We start from the raw sequence: 27,036 nt of genomic DNA on the forward strand, positions 1-27,036 counted from the left end.
AAGACAAGGAACTGTTGGAAATTGAAACAGAGCTCTGGGTCCAAGGATGCTGATGGAAACAACTGAGAATGGGGGCGGGGGGGGGGCGGCACACGAGGGGCACGCTACAGAAATCACTTCAGAGCCAAAAGACGTGCCGAGGACTGTGTCCTGCCCGGCAGAGCCCGTGCACCACGGAGAGAACGGCATGACGGTGTCCACATGCTGCCCCGCTGGCCGCGTGCGGGGGCGCTGACCCTGGGGGCAGGGCGGGGGCGGGGCCGAGGTTCCGCCCCCGCTCTGCTCTGAGGCTGCGTGGTTCTGTTTTTTCTTTACAGCTTAAATGCTTTCGGTTTTTCGTAATGGTTTTCACAAGGACAAGACCGGGGGCACCGGGCCGCGACGGCTGTCACAAGAAGACAGGGGCCGCTGAGTGTTTCTCTTGGTTTCCTGCGGCAGCACACAGGACGCCCACCACGGAGCGACTCTCGTCTTCTGAGAGCCAAGCGACAGGTGGGCCAGCAAGCAAACGGGCCTGGGGACTTTCAGACAGGGTCCAATAAGAGCAAAGGAAGAGAAAAAAGGAAACCGACCTGAAAAGGACACGCCAGTGAACTACATCTAGATGAACGGCCTGCGAACGCGCAGCGCGAGGAGAAACCTCACAGAACCCTAGACGTGTGCTCGCAGGCGGGAAAGGGGTTCACCCATCTGAGCAGCCAAGGCCTGGGGGCGGCGATGACAGCAAGGCCTCTGCTCCCGGGGAAGAGCAGACGAGAGGGGACACTGGGGTACTGGGGAGCTGCAGTAGGAAGGGGAGGTCCCTCCACCTGGGAGCAGGCGTCCTCCGGCTCATGCCCGCACCCCGCCTGCAGAGGGACAGCGGGCGAGTCCATCAGTCGTCTCCCAGCGCAGCAGACAGGAAAAGAGGTGGGGCACAGACAGGTGTGGCCCTGCCTGGGCCCACAGGTAGCGTCACCTGCAGGACTAGGGAGAGCACTTGCACGCGCCCTCACCCCCACCTGGGGCTGGCGCTCTGCGAGGGAGGGAGAAAGAACCAGGCGGGGTCCCCGCCAGACGCCTCACCCATAGCCCCCTGGCACTTGTCTCCAAGATCTGAAACTGACGGCCACCGGCCAGGCCGTCAGTCACGTGTCACTGGCACTGCTATGGCACTGGAATGGAACCCGTCAGCCACAGCAGGTTAACGGGTCACGAACAGTGCTCCTGGGAGCGCCCAGCTCAGCCAGGGGACACGCGCCTCCCCAACATGCCCCCGAGAACGGGGGGACTGGCCGAGGACCCCTGAAACGACACACACAGCAGCAGGCATTCTGGGAAGACGGGTTTTGCCACAAATCAAAGAGCAGGGAGGAACATTCTAGTCTTTGGTACCTACATGTACTTTTCTAAACAGGAACCTAGTAGGTTTGTTTCATCAGTACCCAGGGTCACCGTTAAGAGTACTGCTCATACCCACCGTCCTTAATGCAGATTTTATACACCAGATCCTTGAAAACACAGGAGACACTAAGGAAGATGACGATAGGGGGACAAACTAAGCAAGAAACCACAGGGTGCCAGAGGGGACAGCGGGCCCAAGGAGTCCGATCCTGTGTCTGCCTCCTGCACCTGCCACCACACAGCAGGTGGCCTGAGTTACCAGCCAGGCTGCCCCAACCTCGGGAGCACCTGGCTCCAGGCACCAGCATGTGAAAAGCGGGTCTGATGTCTTACCCTGGCCCCAAGCCCTTGGCCCTCAGCGGCCTGACGCCAGCCAGAGGCTCAGACGACCAGCACTCACCATAGGCTGTCCAGGCTCTGAAAACTTCACCTGAATATCCTGCAGGTGTTTCAAGATTGGCTCATCATACTCCTAAACACGAAGAGAAAAAAGAAACCTCCAGTGAGCTTTTAAGGACGACCCCCATGCCCTTGCTGAGCCGCTGGTGCGTCACCCTTGGGTGCTGGACAATGGGCCCTGGTGGAGTCCTGTCCTTGTCAAGTGCTGCCTCCCGGGGAGCCCCCAACCTGCTCCCCAACGACCAGCGGAGGGGATGGCAGAGGGGCCATGTCGCTGGCAGCCATCAGCGCCGGGCGCCACGGGCAGCGCCTCTGAGGCCGGGACGGGCCTCGGCGGCTCACACCGCAGCTCCCTGCGCCCACGGCGGAGGCGCTGTCAGCGGCCCACAGTCCTGAGCATCTCTGGAGACAGAATCACAAGGCAGGCCGAGGTCAGCCATGCGGTGGGTGCCCACCAGCCCCACCCTGGCCTGTGGTAATGAACACCAAAACCCACCACAGTCACTCCCAGCCCACAATGCTGCCTGGCATGGCTGAGCCCTCCTGCGCAGGCGTCAGAGCTCCTGACAACGGCTACAGGCTTTTCAGACACTCACCCACACCTGCCATTCAAGAAAAGCCAAAAACAGAAGAGGAACGACGAGGCTCAAAACCCAGCAACTACACCCTAGCTTAGGTGTTTTACCTGTAAAACAGTTACTCCTTTACAATGTCTGGGGATGGAACATAAAGGTTTCCTAAGGCCCCACTAAGCCCTAAGAATTCAGTCTGATAACTACCAAGTTCCTGATTTTAGAACCAACAAAAACAGCAACAGCACTGGTACCCAGGAAGTCTCCAGAGGAACAGTAAGCTCAGTCTGAGGCTTTGAAGCCGAGACTGCACATCACCGACAGCACCTGTGCCTCCTTCTAAATGCCCAGGTGAACGTCGTCACTAGTGTGTCCCCAACTCCATGGCACCGGGTCTTCAAACTCATCCCCTCCGCCTAGCAGTGCCCACTGGTATTCCCCCAAATCCACTAAACAAGCACCGTGTTCTTCCCGCCCCTGGAGAACAAGAATGTCATGTGGTCCCAGCACAGCACAGCCTCCGGACCCAGGGCCCCAGGGCAGCGCTGGGATGGAGGGAAGCTGAAGCTGCCCCCCACCCCCCCACCCCCAGTTTCCAAAACTCTTCTTGCAGCTGTCCTCTCTGGCCGCCCCACCCAAAGGGCCAAGGGCTCGGGCCGAGACCGTCTTTGGGACCTCACGGGTCGACCAGGACGGCGCCTCCGACCGTCACCTGACATTAGGCGACCGTGAGGATGACACCGCACTGCTCCCCCACACAGATGAGCACTCCAGAAACGCCAGCATGTCTTTCTGTAGCTCTAAGACAAGCAGCAGCAAGACCCTACAGCCTCAACGCCGAAGCGCTCCGCCAGCGGAGGTGCGGGGCAGGGAGCTGCCTCCCTGACGGGTGCTCCAGTGGGCCCCCGCCCTCTAGACCGAGGAGGGGCCACGGAGCAAAGCACCACGGCCACCCAACATGAGGGCCTGGTCACCCCAGCAAGTCACCTGCTGGCACCAAGAAGCCCCATCACTACAAGCCTGCCGCCACATAGCGTGCTGCAACCAGCCGCGAGGACATCAACCGCCCAGAGCTCGCCAGACACACAGCCCCCCACCCGCTAGACCTGCCAATCCAACCCTGCCCGTCCCTGGGAAGGGCGCTCCTACTGAGGTCCGAGCCAAGCCGACCTGCGACCTGTGGGTTTCTCCATCTCCGCTGCTGCGTGGGGATCCCCCACCCATGGGGCACACCAGAACCCCGTGCGAGCTCCTGTGAACACCCCGCCTGAGCTTCTGTATGAAAGGGAAGCTCAGACAAGGAAACTGGCTCTTCTAAGCCACATGTATTAGACGTGGCCCCAGGCTGGAAGGAGATCAAGGCCAGTCCTGAGTGGGGCGCACAGCTCTGGCCAAGCGCCTCGCGAGTAGCCACTGGCAGCCAGGAGAGCACCACCCCCACCCCCACCCCCCGCCCCCAGCAGTGCGCTCACCTGGACCAGCTCGCTCAGCATGTCCACGTTTCGGAAGATGGTGAACCAGAACTCAGGGATGCCTTTGGGGCTGGGCTCCTCTGCTGCCGCAGCCTCTTTGTCTGCTATGACCACTTTATTTTTCATGTCCCCCTGAGAATCAGATGCAGAACGGACACTTACCACAGAGCAACGTGACGGCAGGTCCATGGCTCCGCGCAGACCCCCACCTCGGAGCTCTGTGCGGACTGTCGTTCTGGGGACAAAGCACTCAAGGCACCCCCCAACAACGCAATCCCACGATAAAACTTAAACTGGCAGAAAAGCCGAGAGGCGGTCCGAGGCCACCGCACTGGGCGAGGCCGTGGAGGCTGTCTGGGGACCACCACCAACCGCCACACGCCGCTCGCGGGGCCAAGCATTCAGGCGCCGCCAAGCGCCATACACGCCCAAGCACGAGGAGATGGCCCTAATCGCCCGCCAGACAGAGGCACCACGCCAAGGTGAGGGTGGCGACCAGAAAGGCTCAGTGGCAACGCAGAGATACCAGGGCCCCCGGGAGGGAGATGCGGCCAGCACTGCACGGGCCACAGGAAAGGGGGAGTGCTCGTCACAGGGGGCCTCGGGAGGAAGTGGGCCCATGCTGTTGCAGATTAGTGTGTGCAGACTTTCCTTGATCAATAAGCATCTGGTTCCTAACTACACTGATCCACGGCTGCCTCCTCAACTAGGCCAGGCTCTGCATATTTTCTCGATCAAAAACACATGGCTAGCAAAACTAACGTATACCTCAACCCCCCCCCCAAAAGTCAGTTTCACGAGACAGAAGCCCCTCATCTCCCAAACACAAAATCAGGCTGACAGAGTGGACCTGCTGGCACGCTGGGACGTTCTGTGGCGCTGGAATGGGACCGGTCACCGGCAAAGGCTGTGAGCAGGTAATGGGACAGGGCACGTTACCACAAGGACCCCAAACAACTAATCTCAAGTGGCAAGGGGCTCTCTGGCAGGATGTTTCCAACGCATCCCCTCCCCACGACCCACCAGCCGGAGACCACCGCGTGGACACGTGACAGCGACGTCCACCGACGTCTAACGTCTCCGTCCACCAAACCCCACCCCTCACCGCCCACTGTGCAGAGGCGCGACAGGTGACTGCGCGGGGAAGGCAGTGCTTGCGTTGCTGTGCCACCAGACGGTGCCGGTCAGATGCCAGGCCTGCTGGCTGCTCATATGCAGCCCTGAAGAAGCCCAAACGCCCAACCTGAAGGTGAAACAGCACCTCCTGTTGTCGGCTCTCTTCTTTGTAAAGTCACACTGATCAATAAAACCATTAAAAGGTAGTTCTTACTTCTATGAGTATTAAAACGGGACACAAGCCACGCTCATTAAAAAAAACAACTTACAGCCAACTTGTCCTCCTCTTCATTCTCACTGTGCCACTCCGATTCCGAGTCTGTCGGCTCGACGTCACCAGTGACGAACTCCCTTCTCTAAGTGAGAGTGAGACCTTCTTAGAGTTACATCATGCGGAAAGTCAGGAATGAAGGCCGTGGGTCTGTAAACGTCTACGAAAAGACTGTGGAAACTGGAGGCCCCTCTAACTTATTCTAAGATTCGAAGTCTTAGGGCTGAAGGGGTACATTCCCTGATTTACTGGGGAAACCTGGACACTTCCCCCGCAGGGAGGCTGGGGAGGGACAGCTCGGGGAGGACAGCACTGCGCACCTTGTCAAAGAGGGGCTGGTACAGCGCCGCATACTTCCTCTCCAGGTCGTGGACCTCCTCGTAGAACTTGGCCTCAATGTGCGCGCACTTCACCTGAAGCTGTTTCAACGCGTTGATTCTTCTTTTTACTGCTTTAGGTAAACTAAAGAGGGAACAAAAAAAGAAAACAGCCATGTATTTTATTAAAATAAGTTTTGGTTAACAGAATGAACATCCTTACTGTGAAAAAAAGCTAAAATCATTAAGAAAAGGGGAGACATCCCAATAGGAGGAAAAAAGGTGGGGGGAGGAAGCCAAGGAGGTAATTCACAAAAGAAAATCAACATGGAAAAAAAGTTTAATCTCATAAAATGTCCAAAAGAACGTCAGAAAAGGTGCTAGAACTCCTGCCTTCTCCTTCCCAATTAGCGGCTGAGAAAGCAGCCGGCCCGGCTGCGCTGAGGCTGCGAGCAGGGTGGCCCGAGGAACCTGCCTCTCGTAGGGGAAATGAGGACGTCGAGGACATCCCTTAAGCCAGTAATTCTGCTTGTGAGAATTTTTTCTCAGGAAACTGGGTGTTTTTGTGCTGAAATGTCCACTTGCATCTCATGTATGAGAGCGAAAACCGGGCCACAGTGAAATGCAGAGCAGGACAGCACCGGCCCGCCCGCCTGTCCCCAGGCGCCCCACACCCCGGGGGGCGCACACCCACACACCAAGGACACCTCGGGTAACGGCCCGTTCTCTTCCACAGTCAGATTAACTAGGAGCTTCTCTGCCTTTCCACACTCCTCCACATTCTAAAAAATATTTTAGATCGTAAGCATTACTTTTAAAAATCCGAAGGAGAAAAAAACACTTTCAGCCCTTGGTCACGACCTCGAAGGCACAGCAGATCCTAGGGCCCTGCTACCAACCCGACCTGACGCCCCCCCCACCCCACCCCTCGGGGCAGTGGGCCCTCCTCTGGGCCTGGGCTGAAACCTCAGGGCAGAGCTCGCCCACGCCCAGGGCAGCACACCACGCTGCCCTGTTTACACAGCAACAGGACAGCCCCAGCGTGGGGCTTGTCACACCCTCGGTCTCCACCAGACCCCCCTGCCACCTTCCTGGGACACGTGCAGGGGGAAGTGAACACAGAAGCAGATGGGTAAGAATTTAACAAAATGGTGACACACGAACATCTGTGCTGCTTCTCTGCACTGATAATACATTCTGAAATTTTTAAAAAAACTTTTCCGAGACTTCCTAATGGAGCACTAGCAACCAAGGAATCTAGGCAAACTGGACGCCGCTCTGCGCAGGCCGTCGGGAGTCAGAGACAGTAATGGCACTGTCTCCCTTCAACAGGCACTTCACGTGCACTGCGTCCACCCACACAAACCCCGCCCCCAGCCCACCGTGCAGCCCCGAAAGCAGAGAACTGGAAATCACTGCCCCGGGCGCAGCAACTGACACCCCGCCCAAGTCACCCTCCGGAGAGCCCCTTACCCAGGCAAAGCAGCCCCAGCGTCCCCTCCCCACTGAGCCAGCCTTGGAACACACGGAGCCCTGCGGGGACCACAGAGAGGGCGGGGCGTGGAGAGACTGAGCCGCACCGACTGCCACAGGGAGGCCCCGGGGGAGCCCCTCTCTTGCAGAAGGGAGGCAGCCAGGGTGGAGAAGAGCCATCCCAGAGCCTGTTCGTCCAGGAGGCTGTTTGCTGGGCAGCCCAGGCAGGACTCCTGAGAGCGCGGGGGGCTCGCAGCAGACCCGGAGCCACCAGGGTAAGAAAGCGCTCTGCCCTCCCCTGGCTCGTCCTCCTCGCCACTCCTCTGTGTGCCACCTGACGGCGTTCCTAGCCACAGGATGGCGCTGCGCGCTCACTGTCCGAGAGCCCCGCTTGCTCGCTGCCCTCCCTCCACAGGCCTGGGTCCCTCCACCAGACCCCAGAGCCAAGCCAGCCCATCTTGGGACCCCCTGCTCCTCACGGCAGGCAGGGACGCTGGACGGAAAATAGGCCATTCCTGTCCTAAGGACCAGGGAAATTGCTTTTCCTTCTCTGTTCCTTGGAGCCGCACCCTGTCTCACCCACGGCACACTTACGTCTCGATGTAGCTGGACGGGGTGTGGGAGACGCTGTCGAGCCGCTCCTGCAGCGCTGCCAGGACCTGAGGGTTCTGCATCACCTGGTCCGTGAGTGTCTCTGCTCAGAGTTAAAAAAAGGCAGGACAATGTCAAACGCGGCAGCCGTGGAGAGTCGGGACCACCGACTCACACCCACTCAGCCCTGCTTGCCTGCTTTAATTTCCAAATACAGCAAGTGGCTCGTAAAGACACGTTTTGAAAAATATTTCAAATGCACTTTACAGGAATGGGGCACTCTTGGTCAATCACCTGCATGGGTAGTCCGAACCTACGGAGGGCGCCCAGAGGTTCCTGGGCCCCCCCTGCCTGTTCCAGCCCTGACTCTCCTGAGGACAGCGCCACTGCCGATCACCTTGCCTCCCTCCCTCAGTCCCTTGGTGGGGCCCAGAAGCTGAGCAGAGGGGCACACAGACAGTCCCTCAGAGCCAGCGCCCACTTGGGCCCCGGCACTCAGCCCAGGAAGGCTGGCTCTCCGTAGTTCCCCGGCGGCCAGGCTTTTCCTACTGCCCTGTGGTCCACCTTCACCTATGTCCTCCTGCCCGAAGCCACCTCCTGCCCCGGGCGTGCCCTGACCAGCGCCCTCGCAGACACTGCTGGTCTCCTCCGCCACACTGCCTGGGCAGCCCACGCTCCAGACTCCGGCAGGAGAGCGTGTGTCCTTCCACTCCGCTGCCACCGTGGCGTGGCAACGCCTGGCCCACGGCACAGACCGCCTCCGCAGAAACCCAGGCTCCAAGGCCACCCAGGCCAGGAGCTCTCCCAGCCTCTGTAAGGAAGGGGCACGGGCGACCGACATGAGCTGGCGCTGCGTTCAACATGCGCAGCTGGCACACACAGAACTGTGTCCTACGTGCACCCACACCCGTCCCCTCAAGCTCTGGCCACTGCAAGACCTGAGAACAACACCCAGGACCTATGTTTTGGTTTTTAACTCTCTCCCCACTAAAAAACACGGGGCCCCTTAGGTAGCTGAGAGAGCCCAGGTCTGGGGCAAGGAAAGTTCGCGGGAAAGCGGAACAACACTTGTGCCACAAAGCTATGCAACAAGAGCACAGGAAACTGATGGGGGTGTGGCAAAAGGACACAGAGGCCCACCTGGAGAGCCCCCACGGGTCGGACGGGGCAGCTCGCACACCGAAAGGAAGAATGCTGGCCACCGAGAGACCAGCAACCAGCAGCTCACGAAGAGCAACACTGGAAGGACCCTTGTGACGGACGAGTCGGCAGACACGGTCGCAACCTAGTCACCAACCCTGGGCCCATCCCACTGTGCCAGGTCACCTGCATGGTGGTCCTGCAAAACGTTTACCCTGAACCTAAGGAGGAAGCCACCAGACCCGCCCACGTTGTGGGCGCCCGGCCTGCTGCCTGAAGGGTAAGGGGGGCTCCTCACAGAGGAGGACCACGGACGAGAGGCGCGCGCACAAGTCCGGGGGCTGGGCGTGGAGCACCCTGCAGGACCGCTGAGAAAAGCGGCCACGTGAACGCAACTGCCACACCGTCACACGAAGCCTGAACTTCTTGGTTGCGGTTACGAGGATTCATCCCCATTTTTAGAAATTTACATTAAATTGTTTTAGGCGTTCTTTTAGCCAGTGTATAAACAACTTGCTTTCAGAAAGTTCTGGGACAGAACAGCAGAAACAAACATGAAAATGGAGGGGAAAGCACCCCTCCGAGGGCACGGGCCAAACCACGCTCTGTGGGGGCGCGTCAGCACAGTCAGGGAGAGGTGGGGGGGAGAGACTGGTCACTGGCGGGTCCACATTGGCGCCGAGTGACCACAGGCACTTCACTTCTGCAGAGTCTGAGTCTGCTACAATCAGAAAATTTTAAACAAAGTCCTGATTTTCATTTTACTTACTCTAACTTTTCCTATAACCTGAGTAATTCTTCATCACTGTAACAAACGGCTCCAGAGTAAGAGAACCCGCGCTGCACACAAACACTCCAGCTGTTAACCCCCGCGGGCAGTGAACTGACCTGCAGCACGTGCATCTCTCCCAGCTTCCAAGGAATCTGTAGGAACTCCATCTGAAAAGCTGAAACAATATTTAAAATGTATTACTGTAAAAAAAGTCCCCAAGATGACTAGTCCAGGGCATTCTTATTTAACCCATGAAGAGGTGTCTCAGCAGTGACTCCAGATGTTACACACGAGAGACTTTGTTCTTAAAACACCGGACCACTTAACAATCCATCGCCCCCCGCCCCCACACCACTCCCCACAGTTCTAATCTGCAGCCTGGTGCCCCGGTTGGTGCGGCTCGCTGAGCGCCGGCCTGCGAACCAAGGGGCTGCCGGTTTGACCCCTCAGTCAGGGCACAGGCCTGGGTTGCGGGCCAGGTCCCCAGCTAGGGCAGTGCAAAAGGCAACCCCACAGTGATGTTTCTCTCCCTCTCTTTGTCCCTCCCTTTCTCCTGTTTTCATTTCTACAACTTCTTGCCACAAAAAATCTGCTCCCTGCTCTCAAACCAAACCCACCAACCAGCCAGCCAACCAACAAGGAAGGACCGGTGGCTGAAGGGCTGCTGACCACAGCAGAACCACCGTCCACAGTGGGAGGACAGTGCCCGCGCGGCTCTGTGAGCTGGCCACGCAGCCCACCCTCACCAGCACAGCCTAAGCTTTCAAAGATGCCCGGACACACCGCCCTCACCACCAATAAACCACATCGAACACCATGCACCACCAGGGGGGCCTTCAGCAGGAGCACAGGCGACTCTCTGACTCGACCACAGGAAGCTCAGAACGCTAGGCCAGCGTCAGGTCAATCACGGACTTCGCTGGGTGTTCAAGCCAGAGGAGCAAAGGGTCGCTTCCCTCAAAAGGGTTTAGGTGTCAGTATTTGAGACACATTTCCTGTCAGAAGCAATTTCTTTAATAGGCTCAAATACATAGGAAAAGAAAACAGAAAAAAAAGAAAAAAAAAAGAAAAAAAAAAGGGGGTGGGGAGGGCCTCCAGCGAGAGCATCTAGTGGTGCTTGTAAAACACAGCCTTGCCTGATGCTTATCAAATAAAACAGAAACTCCAGTAAATAAAATCCATTTTGGCTTACCTGTTATCTGCCATCTGAATGCTTTTATCTCCTATAAATTAAAGAAAAAATGTAACATTAACATTACTAAACATTTTACAAGCAGAAATAAATTGGCAAATGCATTCTTTTACCAGCAACTTTCTGGGGTGACGGCAATGTCGGATAACCACGAATCTGGTGACCTGGATGTATACACTTGTCAAAACTCATCAAGTTATACACCTGGGGTCTGCACATTTGAGTGTGTCACTTTGCTCATAAAAAAGTTCTCTTCTTGGTACTAAAATGACAAGACTTCAGGAAAAAAAAACACCAATTCTAATTTGCCTTATCTCAATAAATTTTAGCAACAGGAATATATACGCAAGGCCCATTATTCTGGAGCAATTCAAAGCATTTACTGGATGTGCCTTGTAGGTTTACACCACACATTCTTACTTTGACACAGAAGATACGGTGCGCACGTAACAACATGGAATACACTCCACGGGATCCCACTTTTACAAGACAGGTAAGTTTTATCTCCAGCTTAGGGTGATGTTTACCTACAAAGATTAACGGTGGGTTCTAGAACATATACGTCCTAAAAAGAACTTAGTAATAAAATTCCCAAACCCTATCTAAATGTAGAGAGTCCTTAAATGAAAAATAAAATAAAGGCTTGGCGATGAAGGTTCTTAATCTCAGATGTAATAAATACACTTCAGGGTCTCTCTGAAAGGTTGTTCCAAGATGACAATTGTTCAGTTTCATTTGTAGGTATTTGAGCAGCACCCAAACCCCACAATCACAATGCTTTCAAGTAGAAAAAACAAAAAAACCCTTCATATTTAATAAAAGCAGCTTCAATTGGAAATGATCTGCAACTGCCTTGTATAACTCAGCCACATTTTTCTTAGGTAATTTTGTTTCAAAACATAATATGAAAATGGTTTTTTTAAATTCAAAACACCACATAATTGTTACACTATCTATACTACATAATTGCTACACTATCCTTTTCAGACAGCTAAATGATTTAAGGGAGCCAATGAAAACCACTAGTAAAAAATTACACAGCAGGCACTGCAATGGCTGGCCGTGCCCAGCACCGAGCCAGGTTAGCGCAGGGCCCCACCCGCTTCCAGGGCCCCCGCCTCCCCCACCACCCCTGCGCGAGCTCCCGTTCCATGCAGGCCACACAGACGTGCACAGAACTGTGGTCACAGGACTCCCAAGTGTGCGGGCTGCGTTTCTGAGTTATAAATACGGAACGTAAAATAACTTGACCAGGTACGCAGAGCACATACGCCAGTCCAACTGGTTGTTAAATACTGAGGGGTTCCGCCTATGAGGCAACCTTGGGGGACATCTAAGTCATTCCTACTTAACGACAACAGCAGGGCTGCTGGGTCGTAGAGTGCAGGTGTTTATACACCAGCCGCAGCTACAACCTGGCTGCCTAATGAAGCTCTCCACGGTCTCACACAGGGGCCCCCAGGGCTGCGGACCAGGACGGACCAGGACCAGTCCGCGGCCTGTCAGGAACCGGACTGCACAGCAGGAGGGGAGTGGTGGGTGAGCCAGCGAAGCTTCCCACGCATTACAGCCTGAGCTCTGCCTCCCGTCCCTCTACCCCCGCCCCACTGCGGAAAACCTGCCTTCCATGAAACCGGTCCCTGGGGCCAAGAAGATGGGGGGCCACTGGTCTACCCCATCTACGCAGCAGCCGGCCCTCCCCAGCCTCCACACACACACTGGCTGCTGGGGGAGGGCACCTGCTCTCTCAAGGCAACGTCCTGCCAGCTTCACCAACAGACTCCAGAGGTCACCGCCCAACCGAGAGCGGTCGAGCCACACACCTAATCCCAACATCTCCTGTGCCAGCAAGGGACCTGCGTGACAGGCACCTGCCTGCGTTTCACACTCAGCCGCTTGTCCACAGAGGGAGCACCCCAGAGTCCAGGAGAGGACATGGAGGCTGAGAAAGGGGAGCCGCTGAAGCCAAGGCCACCCGGCCAGGAAGACGCGAGCTTGGGTGTCTGTCTGCCCAAAATACAGGCGGCCGACAGAGGCAGGCTCAGGGCCCAGAGACAGAGTGTGCTGGGGACAGCAGGGGAGCTGCAGCTCGGGACCAGCAAAGGGGTCAGGACGGCCACGTTTCCGGGCAGAGTGGCAAGGAGGCGGCTCCGGTTGCGGGCTCGTGTACACGGAGAGACTTGGGGCGGTGCTCACCGGTCAGGTCAGAGGATGTTTCCCTTGTATGTGAATCAAGCACGTACAAGACAGACAAGACGTCAGTCCCCAGGCTTTAAGTGTCATCTTTCCAAGGGCGCACCTGTGAGATCTTCCATTTCCTACCCCTTGTTCCACTTCAGACTGAAACCCTCACATTTCACACCCAGACCCTCCTGACCTTTCCCTACCACCGCCGCCCACTTCACCCCCTGCCGCCATGTGCACCTGCGTCACCTGGGACCGGGGCCGCCGCTGCTGCTGGAGCAGGACAGCCGAGATCTCCGTCAGGGCCAGGCCGGACCCTGTGGGGCGGTGGCATCCAAGACACCCGTCACTGGGAAGCAGTGTGACAGCGCTCCTTTTCAGCCTGTGGCTGCAACGGCGTCCGGCATGACAAACACCTGTCCAAGGGGTCAACACCCGACTGCGAGTCACAGGCCAGCAAGGCCCGCCTTCCCTCACGACGACACTGCCCCAGTCCAACAAGCCCCCGCACTCCTACCATCCACAGGTGTGAAGGCGCGTGCTATTTTTCAATCCCAGTTTTGGTGACATTATGGCAATACAGTTAAATGAAGCCAGGCACATTCAAAAGAATTATTAAAAAAACACACACACACACACAAAAAAAAACAAACTCAAGGGTAGAGTAAAACAGAGGATGAGCTGAAGGGCCAGGAAAGTAGCAGACCCAGCCCTGTCCGGAGCACAGCAGGCACACAGCAAATGACCTGCTTGTGACCTGCGTTTCAGTCCTGTCCCCATCGCCTCCTGGGCGTGTGATCTCGGTGTCGACATCCATGAACTAAAGGCAGGACTGCTCGTGTAAGGCGCTGTGCCCAGAATGCAACCCGCCCCGGTCTCCTCTGCGCTCTTAACTGCAGGATGCACATACAGCGTTACATCTGTCACTTGATGTGAAACCGACAGACTGACTTGCTTCAAACATTGCTCTTTTTACCTATAGAAAAATAACAGAAATGAGACTACAAACAAGGCAGAGTTCTCTTAGTCAAGTTTCAGCAACACAAATTTACTTTTGTTTAGCAATCCCTACTACAGCCAAAACAGAAAATTACAAAGAGCCCTGGCTGGTGTGGCTCAGTGGATGTAGCGCCAGCCTACAAAGCAAAGGGTCACGGGTTCGATTCCCAGTGCAGGGCACAGGTCTGGGTTGCAGGCCATGTCCCCAGTAGGGGGTGTGCGAGAGGCAACCACACATTGTTGTTTCTCTCCCTTTCTCCCTCCCTTCCCCTCTCTAAAATAACTAAATAAATAAAATCCTAAAAAAAAAAAAAAAAAAATTTACAAGAAACTACCAAATTTGCAGGTTTGAGAAATATAACCATTCGTTTGTTTTAAATACTGGTATGCTGCATGGAATATCAATTTTATGAAACCAGTTTCAAGCCTCATCAGAAGGTTTTCCTACTTCTAAAAGGCAATCAAGTTGCCCTGGCCGGTGCGGCTTGGCTGGCTGGAGCACTGTGTGTAACCGAAGGACGCAAGGTTGGACCCCGGTCCGGATGTGCACTGGAAGCAACCAGTCCCCGTTTCTCTCTTACATCAGTGTTTCTCTGTCCCCCTTCCTCTTTCTCTAAAAGCAATGAAAAAATGTCCTCAGGTGAGAGGGGTAGAAAAGGCAATCCAGTTAAAACGTGAAAGGGACACCAGGCAAAAGAACAGTCTAAAATCTCCGAAGAATGCAGGCGCACAGGTTCCGCAGGAGCCTGTGTTCTCAGTGCGCACTGGTGCGCACACTTCCATGGCTGCACAGGCGAATGCTTTGCTTTTATCTGTGTAAGGTAACTCACAATCCTACTCACGGTTAACTCTTTTTTATCCAAACCATAAAGCTCTTTTCATGTGGAAAACATTTTTTGCAGCAAATTATCACGCATAACATTAAATTCTTAATTTTAAACCAAAACCATCTAGTCTACAGCCAGAGTAATCATATTACTTCACATTGGACCACTTTTGAGAGAGAAAGGAGCCGTGAGCTGGGGAATATAACCAAAACGCTTATGCCTTTACCACGTCTCAAGTCAAAGGGCCTCATGGCTTCCCATGAGATGGGTAAACTATGAACTTAATTGCAATGAGTGCTTCTGTGAGACTTTAAAATTCCATTATAGCCTGTATTTCTCAATAAATTAGGCTGGCGGTCACAAAGCCCCCAGGATAATCCGTGGGTTCCGCCTGAAGGACGGCACTCCCACCCGAGCGACCTGGGGACTCCCGCCAGCCCCGGGGTGCTGGTCCAAACCTCCTGCAGTGCTGCCTGGTGTTGGCTGAGGGCCACATCGGAAGGGACAAAGGAACCACCGCCTCTAAGAAGGAATGAAGATCCCCCCATAGGGCATCCCAACACCTTCACCCACAACACCTGGCCAATGCAGGCAGCCCTGGGACAGTCCTGACTTCCTGTGTGTATCGCTCTGATCAGCAGATTCTTTATCTAGTCCATCACCACATTCCTTAGCATCAGAAGGTAAGTGAAAACAAGTCTAAAGAACTAAATAACTTAGGTAAGTTTTCAAAGCAATGGTAAACATTCTCGCTAAACAACATACCTGTCACTTATACCTCTTAGCAATCAAACAAAGAGGTATCCAGGTTTTAAGCTCACGCACATAGTTGTGAAATTATGTTCACACTGATTTCAATCAACGTAAGGATTGATAACCTAATATAGACATGCCTCTTTTTAAAGATTTTAATTTAAAAAAAATCACATACACGTTTACAAATGAACTAAGACTGGCAACTGGTTACTCAATGCAAGCCTCCGCGAGCCGTATGTACCAGGTACGGGAGAGCACTGTTTTTGTTTGTGTCTGTAACTACAGCTTACCGCAATTTAAGAAAAGAATGGACATTTAAGAAAGAATGGATGCTGGATCATGCTAGTCTTACCCCTGAAGGGCAAGCTCCACGAGGGCAGGGACCTGCCCACTTGCTTAGCACAGCAATCCCTGTGACCAGCATGGAACTTGGCAGGAGTTAGAGGCCAAGCCGTCGCCGCCTCACTCATCCGTCCGTCCGTCCACTGGTGCTGAGTGACAGCTTGCCTGTGTGTCGCCTGGGTGTGCTCAGGGTTTTCCCAAGCAGTTTTAAAGCACACAGGAAGCCCTCCCTGCTCACTACATCGAGCTGCCACCAGACAAGAGTGGACTGCCTTTCCAGAAGCCTGACAGAGACCAAACCCTGCCTTCAGGAAGAAAGTAAGAAACTACTTCCTCTCCTTAACCAACACACCATTTTTACTGAAAGCACAGCAGATCTTCACTGGCTGTGGCCCCAATGCCCTCCCCTGCTCTCTGCAATTACTAGCGCGTAGCTGGTAAGGCACACACTTCAAGTTTTTCTTCATACAGGAGACAAAGACCGCATCCTCCTGTCCGTCAGGCTTCCCCTCCCCACCCTTCTTAAAACTGCAACCCCCAACTCCTAGTACTTCTCTCCATTCTCCCCAAGCACCAACTCCATCCAACCTGTCCACTGCGGAGGGGAAGGCCTTCCGTCCCCGCGCCGCACGGCAGCCCAGCGCCTAGAACTAGCCCACGGAGGTGCTCAGGGCCAACTGTTTCACTGTAACTGGGGAAACAAGGAATGTTTTTAAATCAGAACACAACTGCACGTTTATAACCTTTCCATGTAAGTATTTAAAGTGTAGGGATAATATATCATAAAACTACTGAGGAAACCTCACCTTGTATCTGGAGTTACAGCAGCTCACAGCATACTTGTAAGAGGAAATTTAAGGCTGCACACGGTCAGGATGGAAAGGTCAAGATCACAAAGCGATCTTTTATTGTTTTCTCACTACAAAAATGCACTGCCTCTCCAGTGACTAAATGCTCATGGAATTTAAAAATTCAATGGCAGACACAGTAAAGCAGCCCTGCCTTCTCTGAAGAGGGTAGGATAGAAAACTAATGCCCATCAAGTGAAAAATGTAGAAACCGACGCGTCACAAACTATTTCTTAAAAACGTGTACCCTTCCAACACAACTCCCACCGCCCATTCCTAAGGGTGCTCCCAGCCGCTGTGTGTGGGTTCCTGGGCACATCTCGCAGCTGCAGCGCAGGGAGGCGGGCCCAGGGAGCAAAGGCCCTCCCGCCCAACTTCTGCAGCGAGCGCACACCAGCTACTCACTATTTCTAAAGTCGTCGGACTCTCACTTAATGTGGAATGGGCACATGAAGTGGCGCGGGCCTCTCCCGCTGGATGCCTGCACACGGGGCGCCTCGCTCGCAGCATTCCACCCGCAGGCCAGCAGCGGGCGCCCCTGCTCCACGTGGCGCCGGCCTCGGCCTGCCCACACCGCGGCCGGTCTCACCCCCCAGCCCCGAGTACTTGATCTCTAGAAAACTATGGCCCACCCTGCAGATAAAACCCTCACCTCAAAGTTCTGTGGCCACAGAAGAACTGGATAACGGCCACCTCGCAGACTACAATGCTGTGCGTTTCTACAAACCAACAATCCTAAAAGTATCCTTTTTAGAATCCCGTTTACTCAGACTATCAGACCAAAAATGATAAAATCAGCTGCTCCAAGTAATTTATGTAATTCCTCCAATCACTGTCCTGAGCTTGCTTTGAAAAGCAACACAAAACTCAGGAAAGTGTTTATAAGTCATGATGCAGAGGCACAGATAACTAACTGCAGGACACTGAACCAAGAAAAAAGACTGCAAATACATGTGCAATAAAATGCACATAAACCCGCACTACCGCGCTGAGATAATTACTATCCCGTATAATTATAAACAGTAGTTATTTGGAGAGTAAGCCCTGGCTGGTGTGGCTCAGCGGACTGAGTGCTGGACTGCGAAGCAAAGAGGATAATTATTACGGTCATACCGTGAGAAGAGGCCCTGAAATTCTAGGGAAAGCGTCCCTAAGTAAACTTGGGAAGGTCACAATTCCTACACCCATTTTATCTACAGAAGGAGACCCTTTGTCGCTACAGCTCTTTAACAAGTTGCGTCTTGATGTCATATTTATATTAACCAAAAAGGTCTTATCTTCAATAGATGGTGTCAAACCTCACAATAGGACAACTGGTCCTCTAAGAAGAAATCATTCTCCCTGTCCCAAAACCAGCAAAACAGCTCGTAATAGGAGAAAACTCGCTTCTGGGGGGTTTCTGTCTCGGCCCCGGCCGCCCTGGAAAGGGGGTCCCTACCGGGGCGCTCCTGACCCTCCTGACCCGCCGCCGGGCTCACTGCGCACCTGCGGGCTTGTCTGTGCTCCTCGTGGTCTGCAACCGCTTCCAGAATCTACCACGGGAAGCGTTTAGCGAAACCACAGGAGGGCACGCTGGACACGGCCAGGAAGCCCAGGCGCTCGTGCACTCGGCCTCAGCTCGTTCACGAAGCGAACACAACTCGATAGGAAAACTTCCTCGTCCCCGCCACGGCGGGGGGCCCCAAGCGCCACCCGGACCAGCCGCAGCACCCGCTGGACAGCCTCCGGGGACCTCGAAAAGGACTGGCGCGCGCGCGGCCTGGCGCCGCCCCAAGTGTGCAGTTACCGCTGCAGGAAGGCGGTGACTTAGGGGAAGGCGTCTGCCCTTCCAGGCCCAACAACGCACTCGGAGCACCTGAACGAAAGAGGCTCCCCCAGCCCCGATCTCCAGGTCCGCGCAGGACGGCTGAGCAGGGGGCCCGGAGACCGCGGCGCGTGGGGGTGTCACCCGGGAGCCACGCGGGTCCGCCGCGGGCTGCGCTCCCCGCGGCAGGAAGGCGCCCGGCCCGGAGCGAGGCTGGGGGGCTTAACGCCGCCCTCGGGCCGGCCCCGTGACCGCCACCTCCGAACCGGAAGACACGCAGGGAACTTTCCCTCCCGGAACGTGCTCGGGAGACTCACTCCGCCTCTGGGGAAGGCGCTACTTCTCGCTCCCGGAGGCTGGAGGCGGCGGCGCAGCAGCCCCGCGGCCCGGTCGGCCAGCGCCCCGAGCCCGCCCTGCGCGGGGTGTCTCCTCCACGGCCCCCGACAGCAGCCAGGAGCGGCGCGCGGGCTCCGTCTCCTCGTAAACAAACCAACCCCGCCGACAGACGTCCGGAGCCGAGCCGCCGAGGTCGCGCCCCGCTCCCGCCCCCACCTCCAGGGCAGCGCCAGTTCCGAAAACAAAGGCCCTCAGGCGGCTCCGCGCCTCTCCGCCAGCGGAGCCCAGCCCGCCGGGCCTCAGCTCGCTAAAGCGGCACGGGAAGGCCCCGGTCAGCGACCTTCACCTTTCCGCGGACGCCGCGCGGGAACAAAGCGCCTCCTGACCTTCAGGGCCGCGCCGGGGGCGGACGGAGCGGCAAGGGACACCCGCCACCCGCCGGGCCTCAACCGCGGGCCCGCCGCCCCCCGCCCGGCCTCGCGGCGGGCACGCCGCCGCCGCCGCTCCGGGCTCCGCCCTTGCTGCCGCGGCCACTGGAGATGTTCCCCAGCCCCCGCCCCCCAGTCCCGCCGGCCACGCCAGCGCGCCGTTACCCAGCTCAGACCCCGCGTCCGCACCTCACGCCTCCTGCGGCAGTGGCGGCGGCTGTGGCTTCGCTCGCTCCTGGGACTGCGCCGCCGTGGCCGCCAACAACGCCGCCTCCCATTGGCCGAGCCCTCTGGCTCCGCCCTCCTCGAGGAAGGAGGGCTGCAATTGGGCTGGTTCGGCGCAAGTCAACTAGCTTCGGCGCCCCCGGCGACGACCAATCAGAGGCGGCGCCCCGCTCAGACCCGCGAGCCGTATGCAAATACAGTGAGCGACGCCGGCGCGTGCTCGCTTGCCCGCAGTCCTTCCGCCTCTTTAAGTGACTGGGATGCGTGGGGCCACGTGGAGGGCAGCCCACCGGAGCGCCCTCTTCCCGGTCCCGCGTCGGACCCCGCGGCCTTCCTGCCCTTCCACTTCAGCTCCACCCCAGTAACGCGCCGCTCTTCCTGTATCCGGGGCTGCGCTCGTGGGGTCCCCTCTCTCATCCCCCGCATCCTACGCACACAGGGTCTCCCGGGGAGCGTCGACCCCGCGCCTCTCAGCGTCCCCGCCGGGCGATGGCCTGGGTGGACCCCGCGGGCCAGGCGGCCCCGATGCGGGCGGGCGGGCGCGCGCGGCTGCCGCCGCGTTTCTGCGCGACCTCACGGCGTGTAGAAAAGCGCGGAACTAAAAGCAACTTGAGTGGGGTGACCATTGAGTTGGAAAACCACGTCCCCAGGCTGCGGCTTCTGAGGGGCTTCCCTTCCATGCCCTACTTGAAACTGGATTTGTTTGTTTTTTTCCTTTCTGTTAAGTTTCTCAGACACTTTCCTTTGCGTGGAGCTGCTGTTGAAACAGTTTCTATCTAACTTTCAGCAACGTGTTCCTTCCTGAACTGTGGTGTTTAGGGGGTGGGTGTGAAACCATCCAGCGGCCCCTGGCTGAGGGGCTCAAGGTAGCCAGGGGACACCCAGGCAGGATCCACACCTCTGGGCCTTTCCGCCAGTGCGGCTGTGTTGCGAGGCCGTGTGTGATTCCTACTCACCGCCCTTGGATCTTAGGATTTTTCTGCAGTGACCTTGCTTTGCAATTGGCCGGGGTGGGGCAGAGCTGGAAGGAAAGAACGCATTTTCAAGTTGGGAGGCCTCTACTATTTACTAAAGGTTCAGATCCCCCCACGAGGGGTGAGGAGTCTAGCCCTACCCAGATGTTGGGGGTTGGTGCAGTTGGCATGGAGCTGGTGGCGACCCTGTGGGAGCTGCCCCCCACACTGGGGGTACTTGGAAAGCAGCCCCGTGGGCAGGCGGGAAGCGGGGCCTGGTCCTTGGGTGATCCAGGAAGGTGGACTCGCTGTGGAGGCGGGGCTTTCCCAGGGTCGCTTCCCTAGGTCACAGGGCTGCCCACCTCCCCAGGGAGTGGGCGGGAAGGTGGGCGGCCAGGGCCACACAGGGCCTGCTTGGGACAGTGTTGGGAATGCTGTTGTAACTCCCACAGCAAAGCGCCCCAGCACCGGCCTTAGAGAGCACAACAGACGCGCTTCTCAGCGGCCCAGTGGGGGCCCTCGTGTTCACATGGCCTGGGTCTCCTGTGTCTTTTTCCCAGGATACTCCAGTCACTGCGTTGGCACACGCCCTGATGGCGTCCTGTTAACGTCTGCGAAGGCCCTGTTCCCATGCCCAGCACACAGGCCCCGGGAGCCAGGGTTCGGCCCACCCCTCCCTGGGGGCGGCCACTCGGGCAGTGAGGCAGTCAGATGTCCTGGCCGGGGGCCACGCAGCAGAGAGCGGGGCAAAGGTACCCCGGCCGGGCCCCAGGGGCCAGATCCCTGCTGTACCCAACCCTAGCTGGGTGGCCCTGGCCAGGAGCCTGTGCCTCCATTTCCCCCACCTGCACATCAGGGGCGCTTGTGGTCCTGCTCGGTAGGGCTGGGGGAGAGCTGGAACAGCCCTGGGCCCGCGGTCAGCCTGGTGCAGGTGTCGGGTGTTGTGACCTCCCCACCAGCGTGGGGACGCAGTGCCTGAGGACACAGGTTGGGGAGGGGGTCTTAGGGCTGCAGCCCAGACCTATCCTTTGGTCCCTGTCCCCCCACCCCCACCCCAGGGTCTCCTCAGAAGTCTGCCCCGTGCTCAGCTCAGCCTGCATCCCACTCCAGGTGATACCTGGTCCCCAGCGGCCCCCGCGCTCAGGATGGCTGGCTGGCGGCAGCCGCCACGGGGCCGCCGCGGGGCCTGTACGCTGCGCCCAGGGCCGCTCTGGGCCGGAGGGCTAACTGCTGGTTCCGCTTTTGGCCCAGACGCCGCCCAGAGAGAGGCCAGGCCTGGGAAGGCAGAGCCCACACTTGGCCCCTTTGGGGACCGGCAGGGTTGGGCGGAAGGCCCCTTTGGAGGTTGCGAATGAGATCCAAGTCCTTACCTGCATTTTCCCCCGGTGGCTCCTGCCGGTCATCGTGGTCCAGCTGGGCGGTCGCCTCCTGGGAGGGGCCTCCCTCGAACACCCCCCTCGCCCCACCCCCTGCCCCCAGTTCATCCGTCGAGGCGCCTGGTGCAGGCTTTCCCGAGCACGGACGCGTTCGCTTGGTTACGTGCCGGTGCCCCCGCCCCCGCCATTAGAAGGAAGAGTGCAGGGCAGGCTGGGGCCCAGGGCACACGCAGGGGCTGCGAGGCGAACAGCACAGTGGGCTCTGGGACTTACAGGGCGGCTCCTGTCCCTGAGGAGAGCGCCTGAGGGCCCCGCCCCGCGGGGGGTGCGTGCGGGGCGGTGGGGGGGGGAGGGTCCTGGCACAAGTGTGCATGGCAGAGATGTGGGGGAGCGGGGTGAGGGCCGAGGCTTGGCCCAGCGCCGGGGGGCCTCCCCCTCAGGGACCGGCTCCCCTGTCCTAGGTCCGAGCGGTGTCCCCAGCCACCTGGGGCGGGCGAGACGCCCGCCACCAGCAGCAGCCCCACCGGCTGCCTGGGCACATGGGGTCTTGTGTCTGAAGGCGCCACCCCACCCTGGACCACAGGCTTCGGGACCTGCTGACAGGCTACTCAGGAGCCTGAAGCAACGATGTTGGTCTCCATGTCACATGACGCCCGGAAGGCAGGAGCAGGCTCCTGTGGCACCCTCAGGACGCTTGTCCTGAGCGCATCCTTGCCTCTGTCCCGGGCCCTCAGACACCCGAGCTTGGCTGCGGCCGGGGCCTCGTCTTCCCGGTGCCTCCCAGACACTCTATGGACGCGGTCCTTTCTGATCACCCCGGCCAGGGGCACCCGCAGACGGGTCTCCGCCAGGCCGGGCTCCTCCTTAGCCAGAAGCCCCAGCCATTCATGAGCTAAGGCCCCACATGCCCGTGGTCTGAGGTCATAGCTTGTCCTGCCTGGGGGGGTCCCTGCCACCCCCATCCTCCACGCTGTCCACTAGCACGCAGGCCAGCTCTGACCAAGCCCCTCGGCTGCTCCACGGCCTTCCATAGTTCCCCACTGCCTGCGCGTGAGCTCAGAGGCAGGCTGGGAGGGGTGGGTCAGTTTGTCGCAGAGTCCGCAGATGGTGATGCTGAGCGTGGCCAGGGCTGAGAAGCCCTGGGATCGGAACCCGGGGGGGGGGGGTCCCCACGGCCTCTGGCCACCGTGTGGGTTTTGTCTTCCCAGCGTCCTCACTGCCTCTGTCCGGCTCCGAGACCCTGCCCACGTGTCACAGCCCCTCTGTGCACATCCCCCACCGGCCCCTTGCCTGGCGGGGCATCCCGGCCGCCCTGCCCTTGCTCTCGGCTCCTTGGCCAGCCTCCCTCAGCGGCCACCCCTAGACAGAGCTCAGGACAGATACACCCCTACACCCCATCTCAGCCGCACTGAGCAACGGCCCCGCCCTGGCCCCTCGGTGTCCTGGGAAGACGTCACCATCCCGCCTTCAGAGGAGGAAATGGAAACACGGGACGGGTAACGCCCCCAAGCCCACCACTGGGAAACAGCCAGACCCTGCCGCCCGGCCCTGCAGGGCTGCCGCTCCTGGGCAGCTCCCCTGAGCGGATGGAAGAGAGCGAGCGCCCCGACGTCCCTCCACAGGATGGCGGCACCCGGCTTAGGAGGTGCTGACAAAACAGGCGTGTGGAGCCGCAAGGACCGCGCAGGCCTGTAGTGTGCTGGGCTGAGGAAACGTCACCGCAGGCTCCGAGCGGACCTGCAGACCTTGCACCTCAGGAGGAAGGGGTCCAGAGATGTCCCCAAGCTGTGACAGGGTCTAAGATGGCCTTACAGGGATGCTGTCTCTATCCTGGGAATTTTCTGCAAGATTTGGTTTTTAAACTTTTCTTCAAGGATTGAAAAGTACCTGCAGTACTTGTTGTTTTTTAAGATTTTATTTATTTTTTTAGGGGAGGGAGGAAAAGAGGGAAATAGCAATGTGTGGCTGCCTCTCGCACGCCTGCTGCTGGGGACCTGGCCCACAATCCAGGCCTGTGTCCTGACTGGGAATGGAACCCGCGACCCTTTGGCTCACAGGCTGGCACTCAATCCGCTGAGCCACACCAGCCAGGGCTGATTTTTAAATAACCTGGTATTTTTATAATGAAAACACCAAAGATTTCTCTCTGGGAGAAGCAGGAAGACAGAGCTGACTCGTTTCTGGGAAGAGGCAGCACGCGGAGAAACACCTGTCACAGGTGAATCAGTGTCACACAGAGAGGAGAACTTTCGCCCCGCCTGCTGATGGAGCCAACCCGCCCCACCCTACCCCCGGCATCCCTGGCGGCCGCCAACATGCTCTGCGTCCCCAGCTTTGGCCCCTTGAGGGTGTCATCTGAACGGAATCCCCCAGCATGTGCCTGTGAAGCTGGCATTCCACCCGGCACCGCGCCTTCCGATCCAGTCAGCGGTCGGACCCCTCGTCTGTCCCCATGTCCTTGTGTTGTGACCCCATTTGTCTGAAAGCTTCCTTTTTGGGTCCCAACAGCCCAGGGCCCCGTGTTTCCGCAGCAGGCCTGGGCGGGTCATGCCCCGGAGGAGCAGGATGGGGCCTCACTGTCCCCCCTCGGTCCCCGCAGCCAGGGAACACCTAGCGTTCAAACATCAGGTGCTAGTTCATGTGTTTTTTTTTCCCCAATTCACCTGTGACAGTGTGGCCATTTTCCCTACGTCCTCTGACTTTATACTCAGAACACGCCCCGCTGAAGACACGCAGCGAAACAGCGCGCTCTTAGGAGCCCGTTCCCGGCCAGTTTACTGCTTTGTGGCAGGCGGCACTTTTTGAAATAGTGGCAGTGGTATGTCCAGTCCCTCGCCAGACCCCTCCAGGGGGAGGACCCTGGAGGTCCCACCCGCCTGTGACTTCTGGGCCCGATACCCCCCACAGGGCCTACTGCCTGTCTCCCTAGGGACGGGCACCTTGAGAGCGAAGGGCCACCCCCGGGGGCGCGGCAGGCCGGTGGTCACGCCCAGGCCGCCCCTGGGCCAGGCACCCGTGTGCAGACTCTCTGGTGGGAGGCGCCGATGGGACCCACCAGAGTCCACGACAACGTGCCCGTGCTGCCCCAGCCACGGCGGCTCAGGTGGCTTGTTGCACCGCAGTAACTGGGGTGAGTGTGTCCCTTTAGTTTGGGCGCCTTTGCTTCTCACTGGTTCAAACTGAGCCCGTCACAGCCCCCCAGCTGCTGAGCCCCGTGCGACTGGGGGGGCTCCCAGGCGGCACCGAGGGGCGGCTGACAGGCTCATCCTGCCGCCCCGTGCAGCTACGTCTTCCGGGCGGCGTCCTGCTGGCGGGGCTGCAGTGGCACAGGACGCCATGCGTACGTACGCGGGGCCCCGCCAAACTCACCACGGGGCTGTGGCCACCCCAGCCCCCAGGACCTGGATGGTGTGGTTGGGGGTGCCTGTGGCGCCGACTGGGGGCCCCACGCTTGCAGGCGAGAGGCAGGCGTGGCTCGGCCGGCACCCCCGCGATCAGCAATCGGGGATGGGCTGGGCAAGCCCGTTCCAGTCTGCTGGTCGACCTCGGCCCTGGTCAAGCACGTGTGAGCGGGTGGCAAGGGTGGTGGTCCAGCGCTGCCCTGCTGTGCGGAGACCTCCTGGCTCTGGACCTGGGACGCAAGGCCCTGGCCAGCATGCTGGGCAGCGGCCGGGGCCCGCCCGTTGAGCCGAACAAGGACCAGAGGCCACCGAGTACACAAAGGCCTTTGCGTGGGGCGACCGTGGGCCTGCGGCCTGAGCCGCCTTTTCCTGCCCCAGGCCGTCCCAGGGGCCCGCACGCCGGTCAGCTGACAGCAACCTGCTGGGCATGGGGGCGGAGAGGGCTCTACGTGGTGACCTGCTGAGCAAGCGGCCGCGGCCCCAGTGCTGAGCACAGGGAAAGAGAGAGCGGCGGCCTCGCCGTGGGGAAGACTTTATTGCTGCCGTCTCAGAGCCGGTGGCGGCGTGGCCCCGGGAGCAGGCTCCAGGGCCGAGGGTCCCCGTGAACAGGCTCGGGGCACGGCCCCGTCGCTGCTGCTGCAGAGAGGGCGGCGGCCGGCGGCTCGGGCTGCCCGTGCAGTCCCCGGCCCGGTCACTGGGCGCTCCCGTTCTGAACCATCTGCAGGTACTCCGTGTGGAGCTTCTCCTGAGCTTCAAAGAGCTTCTTCAGCTTCTTGGCTTGTCCTTTGCTCAGCTCCTTGCCGTCCACGTCGTGTGTGGGCAGGCCCTGGAGAGGCGAGAGCACAGCTGTCACCGAGGGCGCAGGCCCCGTGAGCCCGGGCTTCTGGCTTGGCGTGCCCGCCGGGTGCCCACGAGCTGTGACGCTCTGGGCCCAGCATGCGGGTCCGCATGCCCGTCCCAGCCGCCGAGGGGGCCGGGCCGCCCACGGTTCTGGCGTGGCCGGCTCAGCATTGTGGAGCAGGGGCACCCAGCGAGCAGAGAGGGGCCTGGGGTCTCCAACAAAGCGAACGGCCCATGAAGAGCTCAGGCAGCGGGCGCACCTGGCCAGCTGAGGGAAAGGCCCTGCAAGTTCACGGGCAGCCACACTCGGCTTGGCCACGGCGGTGGAGGGAGGCGGCCACGGGCACTGGACCTACCGCAGGCGCCCGAGAATGCTGCCTCCCTCCCAACTGCACTCCAGACAGAAAATCTGCTCCCCAAGGTGATGGCTGCTATTACCCAATTTAATGAGTCTCACACAGTCTTGAAAAGCAAACAGGGGCTCTTACATTTTCATCAAACCTGGAGTATTTGTCGCTTTCTGACAAGAACATCTCACTGGGCGGGATCCGCATCTTGGCCAGCTTGGCGGCCTGCAACACAGGCACGCGGTCAGCACCACGCAGTCCACGCGGGCTCCCTCTTGGGGCCGCGCGCCCACTCCCAGCCCAGCGCCCGGATCCAGGTCCAGAGGCTACTGGGCAGGTGGAGGGGAGCAAGGGGACAACCGAGCCCTGACGGGCGCTCTCCCATGGGAGCACGGGGCCGGTCACGATGGGGCGAAGACTACAGACGTCGCCCGGGAGCGCGTGCCTGTCACAGGCCGCTCCCCCGCCGGGGCGCCCGCCCCCCAGGCCTCCCGGCTGCCCCGTGGGGAGTGTGGGGAGGGCCCGGGTGGGCGTGCAGGGGGGATGGAGGCACAGAGAGCAGGAGGCACCAGGCTGAACCCCCTCAAGACATGTGCGTTACCTCTTGTTCTTGCTTTTTCCTGGCGGCCTCCTCTCTCTTCTTCCTTCTCTCCTCCTCGGCCTATGGGACAG

General features: G+C 58.6%; 2 protein-coding genes and 1 non-coding gene across 8 annotated transcripts in view; all 3 read right to left on the reverse strand.

The window, feature by feature from the left end:
• NAP1L4 (nucleosome assembly protein 1 like 4) overlaps positions 1-19,492 on the reverse strand; it is a 32,783-nt gene extending 13,291 nt beyond the window's left edge. The window contains exons 1-8 of one of the 5 annotated variants that reach the window (XM_054570745.1): positions 19,412-19,492; positions 10,699-10,729; positions 9,623-9,681; positions 7,598-7,697; positions 5,534-5,675; positions 5,212-5,298; positions 3,827-3,958; positions 1,784-1,855 (exon numbers count right to left, since the gene is read on the reverse strand). In XM_054570745.1, coding sequence (XP_054426720.1) covers positions 1,784-1,855; positions 3,827-3,958; positions 5,212-5,298; positions 5,534-5,675; positions 7,598-7,697; positions 9,623-9,681; positions 10,699-10,712 — 606 coding nt within the window. In that variant the 5' untranslated portion in view covers positions 10,713-10,729; positions 19,412-19,492. Of the gene's footprint in view, positions 1-1,783; positions 1,856-3,826; positions 3,959-5,211; positions 5,299-5,533; positions 5,676-7,597; positions 7,698-9,622; positions 9,682-10,698; positions 10,730-13,122; positions 13,144-19,140; positions 19,156-19,387 lie in introns of those variants that run through there. The other 4 variants (XM_054570746.1, XM_054570747.1, XM_054570744.1 and 1 more) reach the window with 4 other exon arrangements.
• On the reverse strand, positions 1,081-1,206 carry LOC129068666 (small nucleolar RNA SNORA54). Its single transcript, XR_008528942.1, has one exon. It is a non-coding gene; the product is annotated as a small nucleolar RNA SNORA54 (small nucleolar RNA).
• Positions 19,493-25,699: 6,207 nt separating the features above from the next.
• CARS1 (cysteinyl-tRNA synthetase 1) overlaps positions 25,700-27,036 on the reverse strand; it is a 38,051-nt gene continuing 36,714 nt past the window's right edge. For both annotated transcript variants that reach the window (XM_054570736.1, XM_054570735.1), the window contains 3 exons: positions 26,966-27,025; positions 26,506-26,589; positions 25,700-26,003 (listed from right to left, as the gene is read on the reverse strand). In XM_054570736.1, coding sequence (XP_054426711.1) covers positions 25,869-26,003; positions 26,506-26,589; positions 26,966-27,025 — 279 coding nt within the window. In that variant the 3' untranslated portion in view covers positions 25,700-25,868. The remainder of the gene's footprint in view (positions 26,004-26,505; positions 26,590-26,965; positions 27,026-27,036) is intronic.

Source organism: Pteronotus mesoamericanus, unplaced genomic scaffold (assembly GCF_021234165.1).
Source record: "Pteronotus mesoamericanus isolate MK-2021 breed Mesoamerican mustached bat unplaced genomic scaffold, CSHL_Meso_final contig_214, whole genome shotgun sequence".
NCBI classification, from domain to species: domain Eukaryota; kingdom Metazoa; phylum Chordata; class Mammalia; order Chiroptera; family Mormoopidae; genus Pteronotus; species Pteronotus mesoamericanus.